The sequence below is a fragment of the Coccinella septempunctata genome, chromosome 6 (genome assembly GCF_907165205.1).
Source record: "Coccinella septempunctata chromosome 6, icCocSept1.1, whole genome shotgun sequence".
NCBI classification, from domain to species: Eukaryota; Metazoa; Arthropoda; class Insecta; order Coleoptera; family Coccinellidae; genus Coccinella; species Coccinella septempunctata.
In genome coordinates, this window is record NC_058194.1 from 4507052 (window position 1) to 4531891 (window position 24840).

A 24840-nucleotide genomic window follows, 5' to 3' on the forward strand; every position below is an offset into this window, starting at 1 on the left:
ACGGATTGGCTATATCTAGATGAATTTGACCATTTGATAATTTTTTCCAAATGTAATTGCAAAGCTTGAACGGTATCCTGAATCCCTTCAATCCACTGAACAAAATGTAGAAAGAAAGTATTGGTTCTAGTTAGATGACCTGGTAGATACTGATTTGTTCGGTGAACTGAATAGGATATGAAATCTTATACGGTGACTGTTGCTGTAAGGATATTGACAAAGAGTTTGTCAAATCAACGGTGTGATGGTTAACGGAACGGTAATAAAACGGAATTTCACATGACTGGGGTTCATGTTTAATTATAGGGTAACTGTAAAAATATCTCTATCCTGAGTGAAACGGTTTTAAATCTTTAATATGGATGTTGGTAACCTTCTTACCCTGTTCATCTTTCAGATCATACACTACAGGAGAGACTATCTTAATAACGGTATACGGTCCGGCGAACTTTGCAGCCAGTTTAGCTGCGAAACTGTCGACAGCGGATGATAACGGATTTGTGCGACGGAGAACTTTGTCACCTACATGGAAGCGAACTTCTCTACGGCGTAGGTTGTAATGATGAGCCTGCTGTTCAAAAGCCCTGTACAAGCGAGCTTGCACAAACTCATGTGCTTCCTGTAGGTGCCGGATTTGTTCTGTACGGTGAGTCATGTCTCTATTTACTTCGGTTGGGTTACTGTTTTCCTCATTTTGGGATTTTGTCGAATAAATCGCCTTAGGGACATTTAGTTCCCTACCAAAATTCAGAAAAGCCGGAGTAAACCCGGTAGACTCTTGTTTAGCGGTGTTAATAGCAAAAACTAATTCCCCTAACTTTTCATCCCAGTTTCTCTGATCGGTTTCGCAAAATTGTGCAATCATAGTTTTCAGGGTTCGATTTGCCCTTTCTACCGGATTACACTGTGGCGAGTACGGTGGGGTAAATCTGTGAGCTATATTCAGTTCCTGAAGGCTGTTTTTAAATAACTTACTATCATACGGTACTCCATTATCGGAGATAACAACGGACGGACATCCATATTTCAGAATGATTTGTTCGTATAACGCAGAATAAACGGTTTTGGCTGTAGCTTTTCGCAACGGGCGGCACTCGATCCACTTCGTGAAGCGATCTTGCATGACCACAATGTAAGAATTACCTTTTTTACTTCGGGGTAACGGTCCGACGATATCCGTAGATACTTCCCTGAATGGTGCATCTGCCATCCTGTGTGGTTGCATCTTCCCAGCAGTTTTCTGTTGCGAAACTTTGTAGCGTTGGCACGAAGTGCAGTTTCTAACATATTTCGCAATGTCTCGGAACATACCAGGCCAGTAGTAATTCCGGGCAATCCTGGAACTTGTCTTGGCGATCCCCATATGTCCGGCTAGTTCCGAATCATGATTCTCCTTCAGTACTTCGGAACGCTGTTCGGTGGGTACGCATAATTTCCAGGGTTGTCCAGTTCCAATTTCCGTGAAGTCTGATGCATCCCAAAAATATCGGAACAGTTTCCCATCGATTATGGCATAATCTGGGAAATTTCCTGGGTCCTTCTGAACCTCCTGTAGTTTCCTGTTGTACCATCGGCAGTGAATTCCCACTTTGGCCAGGTATACGGAATCTACGGACGGTAACGGTTTGGAAGACGGGCTGTCAGCAGGTGTATTCAGGGATTTTCTCCGGCCCTGTACCTCAACAGCTTTTCCAATTTCCGGTGTTGGTTTGGCAATCAGTCAACCTTCCAGGTAACAGTCGGCGGTACTGAGGTTAATGGAAAAATTGAACCTTCCTAGTACGTCCATTCCTAGTATGAGGTCTACTGGTAAATCAGGCACCAACAAAAATTTTATATCGGTCAAGGAATAATCAGCCAGGTGGACGGCGGTAGTGTAGAGTTTGGGTGTTGTCGTGGGTTGACCATTTGCGACCACCACGAAACCATTCTCAACATGTTGTCCGGTGATTCCCTTGTTTTCACATTGTTCTGCCACTTTCCGACTTACGAAACTCTTCGTGGCTCCAGTGTCAATTAATGCTTTGTAGTGTTCTCCGGCTATCTTAACTTCGACAAGCGGTCGGTTATCATTCCAGGCAGTCGATGTCATGGGAGTCAGTGTGTTGGGAGATATGGTCGACTCCTTCTCCATACCTCCGTCTAGTTTTCCGGACGGCAGGGACAATCTCGTGAGAGAATGTTTTTCTTCTGGCAACGAGAACAGAACAACCTCGGTCGTCCTCGACATTCTCGCCGCATGTGGCCGTATTCACCACATCGGAAGCACTGTGTTTGGAAAGATACTTTCCTCGTCGGTGGATCAGTCCGGTTTCCCTGTGTTTCCTGTCGGTCTCCTTGTTGGTTTGATCGTCGTGTTGGTATAGGTGATGAAGCTCGGTTGGGTGAACCTGTATTTTGCTTGTCGACTCGTGCCGTTGGTCGATCCGGTCTTGGCTGGGTGTTTCTAGGCGGTGATGGCGGTGTTTGTGGTCTGTTGTGACCTACTGGTACTGGTGGCTCTGAGTTTCCTGATATGTTTTCGGTGTCCAAGGAGAAACTGGCCTGCTGCCGGTTTTGTTGGGACGGACGATACGTCAGGTGGGGCTCGTCAAGAAGACCTGGTTTCGACGGTGGCCTGGTGTACTGGCTCATCTGCCACTGTACTAACTCGAAAACCTTTCCTCTTCGCAGGAGCTCATCGTAGGTGTTAGTCTGCTGGAATGCTAAGGCCTGTTGTAGGGTCGGTAACAGCCTCTGCCTGATGATTCGGATTTGTTCCGATTCGGTTGGTCTACTGTATGTTAACTTCTGGAACAAATTCTGCATTCGAGTAACGTACATCAGCAGATTCTCATCAGGGCCCTGCGTTCTCCTTTTTATTTCTTCCAACAGGTTCTCCTCATAGTTCACCGGTAAAAATGCTTCCTTAAGTTGCTCCTTGAAATCCTGCCAGTTCCTGAATGTACCCCTCCTGGGGATGAACCAATCCCTGGCATCCTTCCGCAGTAGCTCATAAACTGACTCGAACACTTGTTCTAGGGGCACCTTACGAGATTCGGCCAATCTCTCTACCTCCTCAATGAAGCTGCTCACACTACCTGTGCCACCAAATGAAATATTCCATTTGTGGACAGGAATGGTTGGCACCGGTGACGGTCGAGTTTCCGGCTCCAATGGTACTCTCTCTCTCTGGTGATGGTCCTGCGAGAGCTGACACAAGATGTAGGTAAGTGTGGAAAATACACTCTGCGGGTAGAATTATTCCATCTTCTCGGTGTCTGATCTTCAGGTGATACTGTCCCACAGTCCTGTGACTGGGTGACAGGTAATGCCGGTAACTGCCGCAGTAATGCTGTACATGTTCGCCTTGTCTCGTTCATGACATGTTCTAATGTTTTATTCCTTACTGGTATACCAGTATGTGAGACATCAGCAGCTGTCGGAAGATTGACCCCATCTCCAAGATCAATCAGGGATGTTTCAGCTCTTTCCGGTTGGATGGGGGACATCCCAGGTGAACTGGGAACCTCCACATCCAAGAGGGACCGTTCCTGCTGACTGGATGGCTGTCCACGGGTGTTGCTACTACTCAGTTGCTCCAGCGTCTCCAAGGCCTTAGTTGTAGTCGCCTTCAGTTGTTCGATCAGTTGCAACTGTGTTTCATCCGAAGTGATAATAAAATTCAGTCTTCCCTGAATGTGTGTTAATCTTGTGAATATTCGCGAAAATTCGTTAGTCGCATTAGCGTGATTGAAATTCTGAAGTGCTTCCACTAGATCGGTGAGTTTATTTTGGCAAATGTCGATATCCAGTGTGGGGTTCATTGATGTGCAAGGCTGTAGCGGTATGTCTGACTGTAACACTTGTCGTAGTAGACTCCGCTTTGTCATCACAGTGCTTGGTATTGACTGTCCTCTCAGTTCTAGTTCATAAGTCAATTCATCACTGAGCAGCCTGTTCACATCCATGACATATAGTTCAACTATCTCGATCGACTCACGATCCAGTAACTCACACTCAATAAGTTCGATGCCCGGTATGAAATAATGTAAAAGTTCAAAGCTAACACACGGAATAATTCAACACTGGTTATAATGTTTCAGTATCACTAAGTCCGATTAAATATCACTGTCACTAAAGCCCGGATGAACAACTAACTCAATAAAATTCACTGAAGCTCGGATGAATAATCAATTCAAAGAAAAATTTACTAAAGTCCGGATGGATAATTAATTCAACAAAATTCACCAAGGCCTGGATGAACAATTAACTCAATAAAATTCACTGAAGTCCGGATGAATAATCAATTCAAAAATTTACTGAAGTCCGGATGGATAATTAATTCAATAATTTACTGAAGTCCGGATGGGTAATTAATTCAATAAAATTCACTGAGACCCGGATGAATAATTAACTCAACAAGATTCACTGAAACCCGGATTAATAATCAATGTCCAATCGAGGAAGCACCTATTATTCTATCACTCACTATTTATCGGTCACTTGATAGCTCACTGTTAACCTAACACTTGTTCGAAGAAGTAGGTTACCTGTCAACAAAATATTTCAGACCAAGTCCACTATCGGTTTTAACAGCCAAGAAAATTATTTCGGTTCAGGTTCACTTACAGTTTTACTTTTCTGAAGTTATTTTCAGTTCAAGCTCACCTAATTCAAAGGGAAAAATTCACCAACAGTGTATCAACGGTTTCAAATAAAATAAAGTAATCAGAGAAACAATAAGTCCAATGCGGTTATAATCACAATAAACTATCAGAGTTATAATGAACACTTGTCAACCAGCAAATAAATCAAAGGGGGAAAGGGAAAAGAAAACACAGTCAGTTTTATTATTCAAGTGAAAATCATAAGCGTGTGAAAATCATAAGTCAATTCAATATTGTGCGGTTATCAGAAATAGCTGGTTAACTGTTCGGTTCTGTTTAAGGTTACCAGTGATGTTCTATTATAACTCAAGATAGGTTAACTCAACGCAATCAGCAAATCGCTCACTCAACTGATCTAAATAAATTATATTTCAGAAATATAAGCCAGATAAAATATTTCTTGCAAGTCAACAGCTGAATAAATTGGTTTGTATGGTTCACCGTTCAAAACTATTCTCCTCGGTTAGATAAAAAAAAGAAGTTATTCCAAAACTGAACCCGGTTTCAAGAGTCCCTGCTAGGGCGCCAATTTTGTAACGGGTTTGGTTCGGAAAAGGGTTTTAATCTCGAGCGCCAGCTATTTTTTCAATAGGGAGAAATAGCAAACCCACCCAGGTACCTACTAGTCGGAGACAGAGTTCGGGTTTATCTAAGGTGGTAGCGATAACAAGTACTTTAAAACCGAATTTATTACAACAATCTAACTTACAGTGAACCGTACAGTTATTTCCAAGTCAAGAAATATATACAGCTGATGACCAAGTTCAAAAATAAGGAAAACAGCAATGCAACAACTTGTCACGGTAATCAGAAAGTGAAATCAATGAATCAAAGAATATTCAAATCAATTATATTCAGTAAAACTATCAGGTATTAAAGAAAGCAAACAATTAATAGCAGTTACTTTGATTCCTTCTGAGACAATAACGGATGTACGGGGTTTATACAAAATTTACAGCAACCGGGTGTCTCAGAAAGATCCAAGTCTGTGTAATCGGTTAATTTAGCAATGGGTTTGATCCAGAGCACTTCCAGTGATTTTCAGTGTACAGGCCAATCAGAATTGAAACTATTTAATAAACGGGACGGGGTTGATGCAGGTGAAACACAATGCAACAATTTACAGGATAACGGGGTAGTTTATCGTGGTCTCTCCGTGGCAACCTTGGGTGTACACGCCAAGCATTACCAGCAGAAAAACTTCGAGACTTCTGCCGATTGGTTTCTGTCACCAGATAGCCAGGCGAGAGAAGTCTGCGGTAAACGGGAAATCTACACGGAACACAACAGGGGTGGTACGGTATAAGTTACTGTGGTCTTTCTGTGGCAACCTTGGGTGTCACACGCCAAGCATTACCAGTAGAAAAACTTCGAGATTTCCGTCGACTGGTCTTGGTTCACCAGAGAACCAGGCGACAGAAGTCTGCGTTAAACAGGGGGAATAACAACAAGGATTAACACAATTAAACAAATAAAAGAATGCAACTTTGAATCACGAAGTATGCGGTATAAAGAAAAGACTTACAGTTTGTTCCGGTACGGTCACACCACCACTTAAGCGAAAAAAAAAATGAAGAAAAGCAAAAGAAAACTCTAATACGAAGAAAGACTTAATTAAAGCGGAAATGAATTAAAGAATCAATTACAGAATCACTACCGAATCAAGACTGAAAAACAGAATCGCAGAATGACTACCGAATGAATAATAATGAATAATCATCTCGTCTGGTGGTGCGGTCCTATTTATTAACTCTCCAACATGTGGACGGTCACGTGATCAAAATTGCACTCAAATTTCGGAATTCTCGAATATTCTCCCCAGAAGAAATATTCTCGGTGGCGGTTATCTCTTTATCGGTAAAAGAAACTGTCGTTATCTGCAATCCACGTTGTTTTATACTGAATTCGGTGTGTTTTTGTGGACGGAAAAACAACGCCGAATGCAGAAAGACACTTTTTCTTTATTTTGGATTCTTACGGCGGATTAATGATGGAAATTTCAATTATACGGAATTTGAATTTAATAATCAGGATTCTGAAAAATATTTCCAAAATGAAACGGAATAACTATATTGAAACTGATATCTCCATCAGACGGTGTTGCATTGTTTCAACTGGAAAATTCAGGGAAACGGATATTTAAAACGAGGCTTGATTTTTATTAAAAACAATCAAGTATCGTTACACCATGTTTTAGATTTTACTATCCTAATATGCAAGAGAAAAAAGTTACAGGTTGTTCCTAAATAGATGGCGAATTTTGATGCGAATTTGTATCGGAAACCTCTTTATTTTAACTAATCGGCCATCGATTTTCTCTCCAGTGCTAAATAAATAATTCCTTATGAACCATATGCAAAAACTTACTATGTTTTACATTCTTTTTTTTCAATGATAGATATCATTAATTACATCTGCCAAATTCCTCTTTATTCAGTAGCATTTTGTGTTTACTATTAATTTGGTGATAATTCGTATTAAGTTATAAAATCGATCACTATGCCTAATTTTACCAATGAAGAATATTTAAATCTCATTCTACTTCATGGAAAATGTGATAAAGTTGTAGATAGAACGATTCGACTCTTCATTGAGAGGTTTCCTGACCGACCCAGACCAACGAGACATTCATTCATTCATTCATTGCTGTATCCCGTTACCGGGAATAAATCTACAAAAAGAAGAAGAAAAAAAAAAAGGAAAAAAAAAATATTCGAACAGACTTGTAACTTCTTAGTGCTAGTTGCGACTGTGTGCCCTCCTGTGACTAAAGAGACCCAACCGTGACCTGCAGATCCTTCCACACTCAGGGCATGGATAGTCTCCAACCAGATCAGGCCGCCGCTGTATCCTTCTCGATTCTCCATTATAACTGTGGACCAAAGACCTCCACTGTGACCTGTCTAACGCTAGTTGTTCTCAGTTATGATTAGCATTAACTGATTTTAGGGATTGATGTAGTGTATCCTTAAACCGCTTATACCATTAACAGAACCATGACAAACTTGAGAAATGTCGGATCTTTCGTTAAGAAAACTATACCCAGAGAAAAAAGTGTAGTAGAAGATGAAAACAACGAAATAACAGTTCTTGCATATTTTCGTGTGAATCCTCAAAATTCTCTCAAAGATGCCGAGATTGATCTGGGATTATCTCAATCGAGTGTTTGGAGAATATTAAAAAAACATAAAATGCACCCATATAAATTCAATAGGGTACAGCATTTGAAGGAAACTGATTTCGCCAGGAGAACACAGTTTTGCGAAGCTATGATGAATCGATTTCAAGAGAATGAAAACTTTTTGAACTGTATAATTTGGACAGATGAATCTAAATTCACAAAGAATGGTTCTTTCAATAGGCATAACAGTCATTATTGGGATGAAGAGAACAACCACCACTTCAGACAATGGAACTCTCAAGAGACCTGGAGTTTCAATGTTTTTTGCGCCATCAAAAATAATGCAATTCTCGATGTTCACATTTATGATGGGACTTCAACTGGTAAGATAGAACACTACACATGTTTGCATTATTGGAAGAATGTTTTCCCTTAGGAGATAGATATTCTGACATATTAACTCAAATAATTGAGCCGCTAGTACAGAACCATAATGACTTATGGTATCAACAAGATGGCGCGCCTCCACACAATTCACTCAATGTGTCAAATATCCTCTACAGGCTATTTGAAGATCGATGGTTGGCGAACAATGGTCCACATCTTTGGCCACCACGTTCTTCCGATTTAACTCCTTTAGACTATTATGTTTGGGGTAGGATAAAAAATATTGTCTACTCAACTCCCCTGACTGATAAAGAGGACTGCATAGAACGAGACAGAAATGCGTTCAGGTTTGTTTAGATTTTTGGATTCATAGTTTTGGAACTCAATTCGGTTTTTAAACACTTTTGCAGATCTCTTCCTCCCGATGAAACAAGAAGAGCAACGCACGAAGCATTCCTGAGACGTATAAATAAATGTCTAGAAATTAACGGTCAAAACTTTGAGCATCTTCTCTAGTTATAACTGCGAGAGTTTGCCATGGTCCTCCTAATAGTAACTTGAAGTCAGTTTCAAGAAGGGGTGAAAAATCTACAGCATGATTCAAATAACAGTTCCTGAAAATTTCATCTTTTTGGCGTGAAGGGAAAAGAAATAGCTGAAAATTCCAGACGAAAAACAGTTTTTTGTGAATAACTCAGAAAATATCCATTTTAGGGCAAGGGTGTGATGCATACACTCACATTATTTTTCAACGTAGATTCAATATCTGCCATAAAAAAATGGGGTTCTGATTTGAAAAATTGATTTTTCACGATTTTGTTATCCCTAACTTCGAAAGCGATTTTTTCAACCCCTGTATCATGAATCGCGATTTCGATTTTTAAAGTGGATACATCAATCTTACATCTTGAAAAATCCCAAAAAGGAAAATTTTTCATCCAAAAACCTCGAAGTTATTCTTGTTTCAGCAGCGCTCTATTTTCGATTTTTTTTTCGAATTTTCCCGCTCAAAGAGAATTTTCCAACCAAAACTGAAAATTATTACATCAAAATAACTTGAAATTTTTCAAGGAATCTATTTCTGCAATGAAAAAATGGTGTTCTTATTTGAAAAACGGAAGTTGACGTCATTTCCGGAAAAACCGGAGGTGGTCATGCCTTGAAAATATTTTAGATTTCATCAGCATCGTGAAATACTTATAAGTGCTGAATTTCATGGAAATACCTTCAGTAGTTTCCCGTATAAATATGGGTGAGGTTCCTCGTGAAAGACCCTGTATTTTAAAGAGTAAACAATAAGTAGAACAATGACAATAATTATTACGACGTTGAGACCTTTCGTCACACCAAAATGCAAGAAATACCCGGGCTGCCAAGCGAGGGTATCCACGGCTCACTCAGTGAAGATGGGGTGGGTTCAATGTAAGGAACCGACAAAAGAGAAGTAGGGCGCCAGGTAGATTTATTTCCCCAGTAAATACCCTCAGGAACAGCAACAACCCCAAATCAACCAAACGAGTTGTACTGAAGAACGGTTTATTAAGGCAGCAAAGAAAATACACGGGCCTACTTGTATGGCTATAGTTGTATTGAACGCCAAGGAGGGTGTATGGTGTCTAATAATAATTGTAATACTTCAAAAGGATGGCCTTTATATAATTAACCGAAATCGCGTCGCTTGAGCTCAGGCGCAGCGCGAAGTTCTTCAGAATTCCCAAATGTACGAGTAACACTAATTAACGTTCAATTTAACTGCACAGAATTATCAACGTCACCAGAGTGACGTGCTCTAACTAAATTAATCTATTTCTCATTCCACAAGCAATAGAATGTGATAATAATAGCAATACGTTAAGGTTTTACAATATAAACCGTTGTCGTTAAGGAAAGCAACAATATAATACGATATGCAACTGCCATAATACACTTGCGCGTCCTGAGAGTTCTCTCTCTCCGCTCCTGAATGGGGAAGATGGCCTCTTCGTTATGAAACCCTACAAGGTTTCTGTTGTAACAGCTCCACTTGGACTGGATTTCACGAGTAGTACTAGAAGGCTCGACTTGGACTGTGACTAAACTAGGATTTATAGGACTTCCTCCCTACACGATGATTTCAGGGACTTCCTCCCTATACTAGGATTTCAAGGACTTCCTCTCTATACTACGATATGTCTCCCTATACTAGGAGATGTCTCCCTACACTAGGACCCTGTCGATACGAAAGAACGTAAGAACTTAATCCTCACCATATGAGGAAGAATGAATGACAAACATTGAATCACAAAAGATGGTTTCAAACATACCCAGTTCTTCGGGGGGAACTATTAAAATCTAACGTGAATCCACCAAAGCTTTCCAAGCTCGAATATGCAATTAGACAACCAGAACCTCGGTTCTATCACAATCAACGTAGGATGCTCTCAACTAATGCTTCCAATCAACGAATTTCACGGCATTAGCTGGTAATGGAGAGAAAATAACACACAATAATGAATTTGCAGAACAACGTACGACGTTATGAAGAAAAACTTCACGTGCCACAGCGAAGAAATCTCTCGATCAATCCTCCTTAAGGAGATACGCCAATATAGAATCCAAATAAACCAGTTCGGCAGGAGATCACACAGATATCCGAAGATTAATCCCACAAATGGACGATTTTAATAATCGAAAACTTCAGAAATTCCTGATGGATACCTCAAACTTACAAAATGGCTAATCACACAGAAAACTCATCTCACGCTGTCTAACCTTCCAAATTCTGTGAGCACGGAAAACTAAACTAAAACGTCAAGATCTAACCCCACTTGACCGGTAGCGGTAAAATAACAGTAGGCCGATCGCCCCACATCAACATAACCTGCAAATTCAATTCGTACCGTACTCATTGATGGTATTTGAAACCGTTACAACGTTCGTGCTGGAGTTTATCGCTGAATGCAAGTGATATTGCTTCCAACGGTAGTAGTACAAGTGACCTTGACCTAGTAGATTAGGGATTTCTCGAACTCTGTTTGCGACGAACATTTTCCACTTTCCAGCGTCAGCGTTTATCCATGACATTACTACTTGAGAGTCGGATAAGGTAAATATTTTTGAATCGTTGTGATTCAGGGCTGTAATTCAGCGTTTGATGAGTTTGGCTAGAAGGAGGGCTGCGCAGAGTTCTAACTGCGGGATTGTCTTTGTATTTTTTAGTGGTGATACTTTTGATTTGGAAGTGAGGAGTTCCACGTGGGTGTTTCCATTTGTGTCTATTGTTTTTATGTATTCTGTAGCGCCAGATGCTTTCAGGGATGTATCTGAGAATCCATGTATTTCCAAGAGTTGACCATGCCGTAGGTGAATCCAGCGTTGAACTTCAATTTCTTCTAATTTTGAAAGCTCGTTTCTGAAGTTTTTCCAGGTGTTCCTGATGTTCTCTGGTTCATCCCATGATGTGTTGGTTTTCCATATTTCTTGCATTAACAATTTCGCCTGTATAATGACTGGAGATAATAATCCAAGAGGATCGCAGATTGTGGCGATTTCTGATAAGATCTTTTTTTTTAACCGATGTTCGGAGTTTCTTTTTATTAGATACTGAATATTATCTTCTCTGGGAGTCCATGTTATACCGAGCGTCTTGGTTGGTCCATTGCAGTTGACTGCTTCTTGATGTGGGTTCAGTGGATGTATTCCAAAGTCTCTGGTGGTTGAGTCAAGGGGTTGTAAGTCCGTTGACTGCTTCTTGATGTGGGTTCAGTGGATGGATTCCAATGTCTGCTTGAGACGAAAGCATTGTACAAAGAAAGTAATGCCCTTCTATCAGTGAAACTCTGACACTGTCTTGAGATAAACCCTACCATTTTATCAGAAGATCCCACTACATTATTAATGTGTTCATCGAAGAGGTCCTTTATCTAACTAGTTTTGGTAAGAGTGAATTCATCAGTCGCATATAGGAGGAACAGAAAATTCCTATTGCCTGTGAAAGACATTACATGGCATTTTTGGAGTTTGAATTCAACTATGAATTTGTTCACGAAGATCCTGGAAACAATACTAATTGAACATGTAACCATGTCGGAAGAACAACAGGGATTCAGAAAAAACAGATCGACCATCGACGCCGTCTTCACGGTCAGGCAGATCGTTGAAAAGGCTATAGAGTATGACAAGCCAGCATTCATGTGTTTCGTCGATCTTACCAAAGCGTTCGACAGGGTAAAACTGAAGGATATAGTTGATGTTCTGAAGAAGAAGCGGGTACCTGGAACTATTGTGGACATCATAAAACAGCTCAATCTCAATACAAGCACCCATCTACTGTTGAACCAGAAGCTGACAAAAGAAATTTCAACACCATCGGGAATAAGACAAGGAGACTCTCTGAGCCCTCAATTATTTAATATCCTCATGAACGACATTATCCTCACCACTGGGGAACTTAAGATCATATGCTATGCAGATGACGCAGTAATCATAGCTGAAAATGAGGACGACCTGCAAAGGCTTCTGCACGCTTTCTACCAAAAGGCTGCAGAGTACAACATGCGAATATCTATCCCAAAACAAAAACACTCGTCGTCGCTAAGGAAACCATAAGATGCAAACTTGTGGTTGATGACAAGTGAATAGAATAGCGAGGATTGCAAGGGATAGCCGACCCCAGTCACTACGTCCTCCGTGCAGGCCCCCAAAAAGGTGGAAAGATTCTTGGACGTTGATCTCACAGGAGAGCTGAAATGGGACTTACAGGCTTTAGACCTAAATTGCGTGGAAGAAGAAGAAGAAGATGAATAGATTATTTGCAGCACAAAAATCAGCAAATCTGAGTATTTCCTTCAGGAGAAGAATGCAATCCTCAATACAACAGATCTGTGAGAAAAACTTGAGGTCATCAGCGAAGAGCAAAAACCTGTATGACTGAAAATTTTATTGATGTAAGCGATGAATAGGAGAGTACCAAGATGGGAGCACTGGGGAACTCCAGACAAAGAATAAAACATTCTTGACGAGAACCCGTCTATGGACACATATTGTACTCGATCTCTGAGATTTAAACCATTTTAACAAAGTGCTAGACACGCCCAACATGGCAAGCTCAAAAATCAGATATTTATTGACCTTGTCGAAGGCTTTATTGAAATCGAAATATATTACATCCACTTGAGTACGCTTATCAAGACTGTCCTGTAAATACTCAATGAACGTTGTCAAGTTAGTTTCCACCGATCTCCCCCTCACAAAGCCATGATGTTCGGGTATAATTTGTGGTTTTAAAAGGTGTAGCAGATGAGGACACAACAACGACTCGAAGATTTTTTCGAAGATGAAGAGCTTACTGATCGATAATTACTGGCTTACGTCCAGTTGCAGCAAAGTCCATTAAGATTTGATGTCCTATCAAAATTTAAAACTGTCATTTTTGAAGGGGAAAATGGAGGATTAAGATTTTAATGAAGTATTAAATTTTAATGGACTTTCCTGCAACTGGACGTCAGTCTCTCCTTCCATTCTTTAAAATAGGTATCACTCATGCAATATTCCAAAAATCCGGACAAACACCCAGCTGTAGAGATTTATTGAAAATTAGAATCAGGCAAGATCAAGCGAGGTGCAGCAAGAACTGGCGAAGATAGCGGGGATACATTCATTCATTCATTGCTGTATCCCGTTACCGGGAATAAATCTACAAAAAGAAGAAGAAAAAAAAAATCGAACAGACTTGTAATTTCTTAGTGCTAGTTGCGACTGTGTGCCCTCCTCTGACTAAAGAGACCCAACCGTGACCTGCAGATCCTTCCACACTCAGGGCATGGATAGTCACCAACCAGATCTGGCCGCCGCTGTATCCTTCTCGATTCTCCATTATGACTGTGTACCAAAGACCTGCACTGTGACCTGTCTAACGCTAGTTGTTCCCAGTTATGATTGGCAGTAACTGATTTTAGGGATTGATGTAGTGTATCCTTAAACCGCTTATACTGGCCTCCTGGTTTCCGAGCTCCCTCAGTGAGTTCGCCGTATAGAGCTATTTTGGGGAGTCTTGTGTCTTGCATCCTCAGAATGTGGCCGCTCCATCTGAGTCGGGCCCTCGTTACTTGAGTCTCAATTGTTGTACAACTCGCGCGCTGCAAGACTTCTGCATTCGAAACTTTGTGGAACCATCTGATGTGCATAATCTGTCTCAGATGACGTTGCTGCGTCTGTTCAAGCTGTTTAATATGTCGCCTGTAGGGAGTCCAGCTTTCGCTTCCGTAAAGAAGCGTTGGGAGGACCACTGCTCTGAAAACAGCTGTCTTGGTCTTCAGATTGAGGTCGTGATTTTGAAACACTCTGTCCTTCAGCTTCCAGAATGCCCGTGATGCCGAATTGATACGGTTGTGTATTTCCGTGTCAAGGTTAGCCCTAGTATTTATGAAGCTTCCCAAGTATTTGAACTGCTCGACCTGTTCTAGAGTTTCATTGTCCAGGCTGATATCTGTTTGAAGGCTTTCTGGCGGACTCACCAGAATTTTGGTCTTGTCAATATTGAGTCTAAGGCCTAAAGCGTATATATGTTTATAGGTGTCCATCATTATCTGTAGATCCTCTGAGCTGCTAGCGATGAGTGAACAGTCGTCTGCATATTGAAGTTCCGTGATAAACTTGGTACGGGTTTTTGCTCTGAGGCGCTTCAGGTTAAACAGGCCTCCATCAAATCTGAATCTTATCCCAACACCTCTTACGGGCATGCTCATGTCAGCAATTATCGATACAGCTATGGCGAAAATATTGAACAGTAAAAGCGCTAATACGCAGCCTTGTTTTATTCCAGAGTTGGTTGAGAAATGGTAGGTTGTAGAGCCATCATGCTGTATTCTAGCGGTGTTGTTGGTATGAAGGCTTTTACACACTGCTAGGAATTTTTCGGGTACTCCTAGACGTGTCATGATTTTCCATAGCGCTCTCCGATTCACCGAGTCGAATGCCTTGCTTAAATCGATGAAGGCTGTATAAATCCTTGATTGTTGTTCACGGGCCTTTTCTTGTAGCTGTCGCAGTGTAAAAATTAGGTCCACCGTACCTCGATTTGGTCGAAAGCCGCACTGGGATTCAGGTAAAAGCTTCTCTAAGAGTGGAACCAGACGATTAGCCATAATCTTCGAGAGAATTTTACCGGCCACATTAAGCAACGATATGCCCCTGTAATTGTTGCAATTCGACGTATCGCCTTTGTTCTTATAGAGGTTGATAACTAAAGCGTCTCTGAAGTCTTGTGGCACATCTCCCTGTTCCCAGATTTTGCGGAATAGTATTAGGAGACTATTGACAATGTCCTCATCCAAGGCTTTGAATATCTCCGCCGGAATGCCGTCTAGACCAGGTGACTTATCATTTTTCATATTTTTAATCGCACTTATGATTTCCGACATTGAGATTTCGTCATCAAGCGATGTCATCGGACTATACGCGGGGAGCAGGTCTAAAATGGATAAATCCGAGTCCTTATTTTGATTCAAGACCTGTGAGTAGTGCTCCTTCCATCTTTCGAGAATTTTTTTATCATCAGTTAGAATAGCTCCATGAGCATCTCTTATAGGAAAGCTAGCTTTTCTGCTTGGACCGTAAACAGTTTTAATAGCTTCGAAAAAACGCCTGTAGTCATGGTTATCGGCGTAAGCTTGTATTTCCCTAGCTTTTTCTTTCCACCAGCTGTCCTTGATTTTTCTTATTTCTTGACGGACCTCGCGTTTTATGTTTATGAAACTTATTTGGGCTGCAACATCGCCAGGCTTGTTAATTGCGGTTTTCATCGCTTTGTGTTTTGCGTCCAAAAGGGGTGCGATATGAGTTTCGCTGTCGGCAAACCAGTCTGGGGATTTTCGGGAGCGTTCTGTGCCCAGTATTTCTTTCGCTGTATTTGTAAGGGATGACTTGAAACGGAGCCAATGAGTCTCAATGTCGTCGTTATAATCCGGTGGTGTTAGGCTATCTTTGACGGCAGCTGTGAATATGTCCTTAGTAAAAGGGTTTTGTAGTTTGGATATTTGAAGGCGCTCTCTTAGATACTTCGGCCTGCGTTGGTATTTTGGGCGCATTGAGATTTTCATTCTCGAGAATACCAGCCCATGATCAGTCCAGCACTCCAGATCTGCTCTGGGTTTAGTGACCAACACCTCTTTCAGATCTTTCCTTCTCTCGATCACATAGTCGAGGGTATGCCAATGCCCTGAGCGCGGGTGGCGCCAGGTCCCTCTTGAATTGGGTCTCGTAATAAAATAGGTGTTCGTTATGCACAGATTGTGTTCTGTACAAAGAGCCAGCAGACGTTCTCCATTCGAATTAATGCTGTCTGTGCCGTGTTCCCTATTATTCCCGGCCATAGTTCTGAGTCTTGACCTCTGCCCACTCTGGCGTTGAAGTCTCCAAGGAGAATAATTCGTTCCCGTTTTGGGATTTTTCTTAATGTAGCAACGAGTGTTTCGTAAAAAGTGTCCTTCAAGTTGTCAGAGGAGTTCAAAGTGGGTGCGTATACTGCAATGATGTTCACAAACGTGTTATTCGCTGCAGGAAAACGTAGGGTCATTAAACGTTCTGAGATACCAACTGGATTTTCGGTAAGTTTGGCGGCCAGGTCGTTTCTAATGGCAAAGCCTATTCCATGTTGTCTGATTTCGCCTTCCGGCAAGCCTTTCCAGAAAAAAGTATACGCTTGTTCTACCAAGCTACCTTCGTCCGAAAAGCGTGTTTCGCTTAAAGCAACTATTGCAATGGATGTTCGTTGCAGTTCCTTATCGATTAGGGCAGTACGCCTTTCTGGTCGGTCGGCCTTGGGGTTGTCTAGCAAGGTTCTGACGTTCCATGCTGCAAAAGCTATGTGCTTTTCATTGGTGTTTGTTCGATGATTCACTCGCTCAGGCACCCTCCCCCGGAGATCCGAATGGAAGGGTATTTTACCTCCGGATACGAATTTTGTCCTGTTCAACTGATCCATCTTTTTGTAGGAGCTGCGTTAGAAGGTGTTCAAAAGCTGCACTGGTAACGCTGTCAGTGCAACTTTGGTTGCGGCTACGACTAGATTATCTTGTGGCACAGGTATCCTGAGACGACAAGGTCTGAGACGTAACTTGAGCAACGCAGAGAGCCATTTCCTGCTCAAGCCAATGTTTAGGCTACGTAATTGTGGGAAACAGAGTTATACCGCTCATGTTCGGTCAGCGGGGATAGAATTATGGCCGGCCCCTTTTTTTATATTCATCTTAGAAAGCGCTTCTCGAACACTTTCAATAGATATCTGAACTCCACTTAAACAGTAATGAGAGAGAGAACGTTCATCAGATTGAGTACGATTCTTGGAGTCAGGCTTAATCCCCAAAGCAGTCAGCAAACATATTACATATATTCTCACCTGAGGTTAGGTTAGGTTAGGATAGGATCTAATGGATATTCTTTTTGGATGAAACTTACAGTCCACTACTTATTTAAGGATCGCAGATATCATTTTGTTCTGAGGTAATAGAATATTCAGCTCATAAATGGGCTTTATTAGGATTTTTGTAATTTGAGCTTAATCACCATAAAATATTGAAAAATGATTATTATTCATTTCAACAAATATTCTACAAAAAAAACCTCTGGAACAAATTCTCAAACCAAATCAGCGAGATATGCAGGATGTATTTGAAGGTGAGGCTTTTTTCAACAGAAAGTAGAACTGGTCAAAATGAAGCGTTTCACCAAAAATCACCTATACAAAACTTTCAAAATGACAAAGTTGAAAAAAAAATTGAAAATGATTACTGAAATAGATCGTAATACGACCCTAGATCGTTTGTTAGCTGAATTATCGCAAAGCAGTGGGAAAAAACCTATTTCCTGACTCGACCATGTGGTTTCGTTTAGGTCAGTTTAGGATACGAGTTCGTTCGATGTTTACGCGGTGAAGAAAATGGAAACTTAGGATTGCCGAATGCTCATCAATAGGCTTGTTCGTAGAGTGGTTCACAACGGTTGTGAACTGTACAGATCAAGCGCAAATGGATTTTCGCTACCCTAAAATGGAATTGCGCTTGCTCTGTACAGTTCACAACCGTTGTGAACCACTCTACGAACAAACCTATGATTCTTCAGTAACTCACATGATTTTATTAAAAGGGTCATTTCGTTATCAACTGACAGAAGAGACTTAGGACACATTTTTTTTTCTAGCAGGGGGAATCTGGGATCGTGAAAACACGGGGCTCTATCTCTCGCCCAGAGGAACCCATTTCTAGGGATTTTTTTTTTTTGGTGTAGCAGGGGGAAAATCTGCAAGTCAGACGAACCACCCTCTTCTGAGGGTGAACAAGTGTGCGGTTTTTCACTCTCCTGAGCTCGAGACCCACTAAAAACCCTTAACTGCTTCTTGAATTTTGGTTCCAGGCATTTGCCTATAAACCGTTCATCTCTTAAGCCCGTTTGCAACAGCCAAGAATTCTCTAGAGAATTTACTCGAAAATTCATGCGCCGTGAATTAGGTACCGTTACATACGCACTATCGGTAGAATTCTCTGTTCAGATGCATACAAAATAATCTCTGCCGTTTTCTTGCGAGAATTTTGTAGAGAATTCTCGGCTGTTGCCAATGTGCTTTAGTCGGTTTTCTTCTCGCACACTATCGTGCTGGGATTTATGTGTTTATCCTCTATTGGATTAACACTTTATTGAACTTTTCAATAGGCTTCTGTTGTAATTTTAATCTCTTGGTCTCCTTCGGTAAATGCGCATTCTCCTTTTGTCTTCCTCTGGGTCGTAGTCAACTAGTCTCCTGAGTTCTTGATTCGGATGGTTTTCCGCTGTTTCGAATAATTTCTGTTTTTCTGTTCATGAATTCCGTTATGGTTTTCCATTTTAGGTCCCTATAAATCTGCCTATTCCTGACAAACCAAGGTGCATCTATTGCACATCGTAGCAGCTTGTTTTCATTGGCCTGAATTTTTTGATATATCTCTTTGCCGCGAAACCTCAGGCAACTGATCCATAAATCAGTTGAGGCCTAGCAACGGCTTTGATTATCTTCAATTTTGTCTCTTTCGACATGTGGCTTCTTCTTCCTATCAGAGGAGAGAGTCTATTCATCGCTGCTTTCGTTTTGTCGATTGCTTGTTTGATATGACTTTTCCAAGTAAGTCCTTTGTCAAGCGTTTTTCCTAAATATTTGGCTTCATTTTCCAGTCGATTTCTTCGCCGTCAACTTCCAGTTTCGTTGTGGGTCGCAGTCTCCTCTTCTGTAGTAATATTGCTTGGCTCTTTCGTCCATTGAGCTTCTTCACTTTATGCACTTTATGTCATTTGTTTCGTCAATCGTCTCTTTTAGAACTCGTTCTATTACTACTGGGTTGCGGTGTCGAGTTGCTATGCCTGTGTCGTCAGCATATAACGTTAGCATGGTTCTTGTATTTTTCGGAATATCGTGGATGTATATGTTGTACAGAAGTGGCCCGAGTACTGATCCTTGGGGTACTCCAGCCTCTATATCTCTTGTTGAGGAGCATTCTCCTCCCACTTTCACGTAAAATCTTCTATTTCTGGAGATAATTCAACTTGCATATTTTGATCGAATATCCAGCACATCTCATCTTATATATATTAATCCTTCATGCTATACTCTGTCGAATGCTCTGGCGAGGTCTAGTAAAACAAGACTACAGGTCTTGTTTTACTAGCTTTTTATTTTGAAATACCTCTGTGAGCCCTAATAATTGTTGCTTTCTTGAATGCTCTCTTCTGAATCCGAACTGTTCTGGTGGTATTAGTTTCAGACTTTCGGTTTCCTCATTTAGCCTGGTGACGATAATTCTTTCTACTACTTTTCCTGACGCCGACAGTAGACTTATCGGTCTGTAGTTTTGTGGGAACTTCTTCTCTTTGAATGATTTATTGAATATTATGACTTCCGCTGTTTTCCATTTTTCTGGGTAGTGTTCTGTCCTCATAATTCCATTCGCGATATTTGTTAGAGCGGCTATACATTTTCTAGGTAATTTCTTTAACATAACATTTGTTATTTTATCGCTTCCGGGAGCTTTCCTCTTCTTCAAACTTCTAATTATTTCTCTGATTTCATTTGGCACTGTTGGCTTGTATATTTCAGTAGTCGCTGGTAATTCATTCATTTCTTCATCATTTTCTTCAACCAGTTCTTCAAAATCTCCATTATCGTCGTCTATCCTGTAATTTATTCTCGATTTTCGTTCGATCGAGTCCGCAGATGCATCTGCTTTATCAGTGTAGTGTTTGTGTCTGTTCAGTGGATGCCCACATTGTCTCATGTACACCAGTGAATGCGCCGGCTGTTGATTAGTCAGTCGTTTGATAACGCTTATCGAGATTGGACGGGCGTACTTACTGGTGTAGTGGTGAGCCAGTGATATTGTACATACAAAGGTACTTTACAAGTGGCGACGAGGTAAAAGGTAATTTAACTTTCTAATCAAAAGGGGAAGGAAAGTAAGGTCGGAGAATTCCATTTGGAAAAGAAAAATAAAAGAGTTCGATCTAAAGGTGTTATTTACTCGTGTATCAAACTTCTTATTCGATTATGTAAGTAGGACATATTCACTTCATAGGATGAATACAATCAATTTCGAGTTATTGGTAAAATTGGTACCTGACTTAGTAATGTAGCTATGTACCGAAGCGTAGAAAATTTCTACAAAAGCTCATAGCATAAATAAAACGAATTATGGTTATGCTTCGCCTTACTTTCTTAACTTAGCCTTATTTTATTGCCATTTCAATGCATGAAATAATATAGCTACATTTAATTGCAATGTCATTAATGTTGTGGTATATCTATGTGAATGTGTCGATTGTCATTGAATTGACGATAACTGAATTGACTTCCATTAAATTGAATATCTTGTTTGTCATTAAATTGACGATAACTGAATTGACTTTCATTGAATTGAATGTGTGATTGTCATTAAATTGACGATGAATAAATTGACTTTCATTAAATTGAAGGTGGTTGTCATTAAATTGACGATAACTGAATTCACTTTCATTAAATTGAATGTGTTGATTGTCATTAAATTGACGATAAATAAATTGACTTTCATTAAATTGAAGGTGGTTGTCATTAAATTGACGTTAACTACATTGACTGTTCATTAGATCAACGTGTTAATGAACGGTGGTCTTATCAAATTGTAATGAGGATATGATTCGACTGTTATCCTATTAAGGGGCTGATGCAATCCATTCAATTGGATGTCCTTTCAGGTAACTCAACTTCAATTCATTATGGCCTACAACCTACCTCCGCCAGAAAAACTTAATCTTGAAGGGGACAATTCGTCAGTCGCTGTAAGATGGGAAAGCTGGAAAAGATCTCTGCTAATTTATTTTGAAGCTGCCGATATCACGAATGCATCTAAAAAGAGGGCAATGTTATTGGTACTGGGTGGTACCGCGCTACAAGATATTTTCTACAATCTGCCTGGCGCGAGTGGAGAACCTGGAGATGATACTGATGTGTTCGAGTTGGCTATCAGGAAATTGGACGGATATTTTCTTCCAAAACAAAATAAGACTTACGAAAGGCACATTTTCAGCCAAATTAAACAAGAGGAAGGTCAAAGTTTTGAAAAATTTGTGTTTAAACTCAGGGAGCCAGCTAATAAATGCAAATTTCACGATCCTGAAGAATATATAATCGATCAAATCATAAGGAAATGCTCATCATCCGAACTGAGAAAAAAAATTCTTACTATGGGAGATGAAGTAACACTGGATAAAGCGATAACTATTGCAAACACTTTGGAGATAGTTAATCACCAACTAGAGAGTTATGAAAAAAATGGTAAAGTACAATCCAGCGAAATCAATGCAATTAAAATGAGGAATACGAATATATATAAATATGCAGGGAATGAATTGAAACAAAACTCAAGTGAGGAACGGATGACTAAGTGTAGCAGATGTGGAACTTTCGCACATGTCAATAAAGGTTTACCGTGTCCGGCGAAGCAAAGAAAGTGTAACGGATGTGGTAAACTGGGCCATTATCAAAAATGTTGCAGAACTAAACCCTATGATCGAAAGAGAAAAATTGGAAAGCAAGAAGACCAGAAAAATGATTACAAAAAGCATCGAAAAGACGAAGAAGAAGTGCAATATATATTCAATTTAAATGATGATGCTACTATTAAATGCGAAATGGGAGGCGTGTGTTTAAAAATGCTAATAGACTCGGGCTGCAAATCGAATTTGATCTCGGACGAAACATGGGAGTATTTGAAAGAAAACAATGTTAACTGCTCCAACCAGATTAAAGAACCAAAGAAAATATTCTTGGCCTACGGCAGCACGACGCCATTAAAGGTGAAGGGATCCTTTGAAACATCGATTAAAGTTAACGGAAAAATCACCCACAGAACTGTTTATGTTATAAGCGATGGATCCAGAAATCTTCTGGGTCAGGATACCGCGTTACAATTAGGGGTTTTGAAACTGGGCGACATGGAAGTCGATTCGGTTAAGGAGCTAAAAACCCCGTTTCCGAAGTTTAAAAATATTATCGTTGAGATACCAACAGATCCGTCAGTGAAACCAGTCATGCAACCTTATCGAAGAATACCTATTCCACTAGAAGAAAAGATCCATGAGAAAATTGAGGAGTTGTTAGAAATGGATATAATAGAAGAAGTAAATGAACCATCGAAATGGGTTTCTCTATTGTGCCTATTCTTAAAGACAATGGTGAAGTACGAGTGTGTGTTGATATGAGGCGTGCAAATGAAGCAATTTTACGAGAAAACCACCCGTTACCATGTATGGGCCATTTACTCCCAAAGATCAAAAGAGCACACTTCTTTTCTGAACTCGACATCAGTAACGCTTTTCACCAAGTGGAACTAGATCCAAACTCCAGACATTTGACAACATTTATTACATCCAAGGGACTTTACAGATATAAAAGGCTGATGTTTGGAATCACCTCCGCTCCAGAACTTTTCCAGAAAATCATAGAGAAAATGTTGATAAAATGCGAAGGAGCTCTCAATTTTATCGATGATATATTGGTATGGGGCGATAGCGAAGAAGAGCACGATGCACATTTGTCTAACGTTCTGAAAGTATTGAATGACAATAATGTATTATTGAACAAAGGAAAATGCATATTTAAGGTGCAGAAAATCAGCTTTTTGGGGCACGAACTAACACCAGAAGGAGTCAGGCCATTATCTAAATATATTAAGAGCATTGAAGAGTTCAGGCAACCTAATTCTATTGAAGAATAACAAAGTTTCCTTGGATTGATAAATTATATAAATAAATGGATACCCAACATGGCCACCATCACGGAGCCGCTTAAAGAGATCCTAAGGAAAAAATTAGGAAAAAACGCTAGTATCAAAGACCACTGGAAACAAAGACAGCATGAGTCATTTCTGCAGTTGAAAAACGCACTATCAAAGATTGAGACCTGAGGATATTATGACGTGAACGATAAAACCCAAGTGATAGCGGACGCCAGCCCTGTAGGATTAGGAGCGGTCTTGGTACAAACAGACAACAAAGGACCAAGAATCATAGCGTACGGAAATAGGACTCTGAATGACTGCGAAAGAAAATATAGCCAAACTGAGAAAGAGGCCCTCGCTCTAGTTTGGGCAATCGAACATTTCAATACCTTTTTATTCGGAAAAGAGTTCGAATTGATAACAGACCATAAGCCTCTGGAATTTATATTTAGTCCCAGGTCAAAACCATGTGCACGTATCGAAAGATGGGTTTTAAGGCTTCAATCATACCGTTACAAAATAAAGTACAAACCAGGAAAGACGAACATAGCAGATTCCTTGTCACGTTTATGTGATTATTCCGAACAACCAGATAAATTATCAACTAAGGACCATGTGTATCAAATAGTTGAGCACGCAAGACCTCACGCAACCTCGATGCAACAGATAGTATAAGGTTCAGAGGCAGATACTGAAATCATGAAGGTGAAAGAAGGCCTTCACAGAGACCACTGGGATGAATCCATCAAAAATTATAAAATATTTTCTAATGAATTATGTTTTCATGAGAATATCTTACTGAGAGGTAATAAGATTGTCATTCCACGAAATCTGAGGAAACAAGTACTAGATGCGGCTCACGAAGGTCACCCAGGAATCGTGGGGATGAAAGGAAGACTGCGGTCTAAAGTCTGGTGGCCCAGAATAGATAAGGATGTTGAAACTATAGTCAAGGCTTGCAAGGGATGTACCTTGGTTGGCCTACCCAATCATCCTGCTCCAATGAAGCGTCGTGAGCTTCCGTCTGAGCCATGGGTGGATGTCGCTATGGATCTTCTGGGGCCATTACCGAACGGGATTTACCTTCTAGTAATTGTCGATTATTACAGTCGATACAAAGAAGTAAAGATTATGAAAACTATAACAAGAGCACAAATAATCATTATTTTGAAATAATTGTTCAGTCGCCTTGGCTATCCGCAATCAATGACTGCTGATAATGGCCGGCAGTTTGTGAGTGAAGAGATTAAATCATTTTGTCAGGAATGCAATATTAAGCTCTTCAATACTGTACCGTACTGGCCACAGATGAACGGAGAAGTCGAACGCCAGAATAGGGACATTGTTAAGCGCCTCAAGATAAGTTCAATAGAGAAGAAAAATATCAAAGACACACTATATGAATATCTAATGATGTATAATTCTACTC

General features: G+C 40.4%; 1 protein-coding gene across 1 annotated transcript; it reads left to right on the top strand.

Moving 5' to 3' along the window:
* The first annotated feature begins 20398 nt into the window (after nt 1-20398).
* Nucleotides 20399-22893, top strand: LOC123315895 (uncharacterized protein K02A2.6-like). The gene is made up of 2 exons (XM_044901798.1): nt 20399-20579; nt 21388-22893. Exon 2 carries the CDS (start codon nt 21409-21411, stop codon nt 22891-22893), a length of 1485 nt encoding a protein of 494 aa, XP_044757733.1. The 5' UTR covers nt 20399-20579; nt 21388-21408.
* Nucleotides 22894-24840: the final 1947 nt, after the last annotated feature.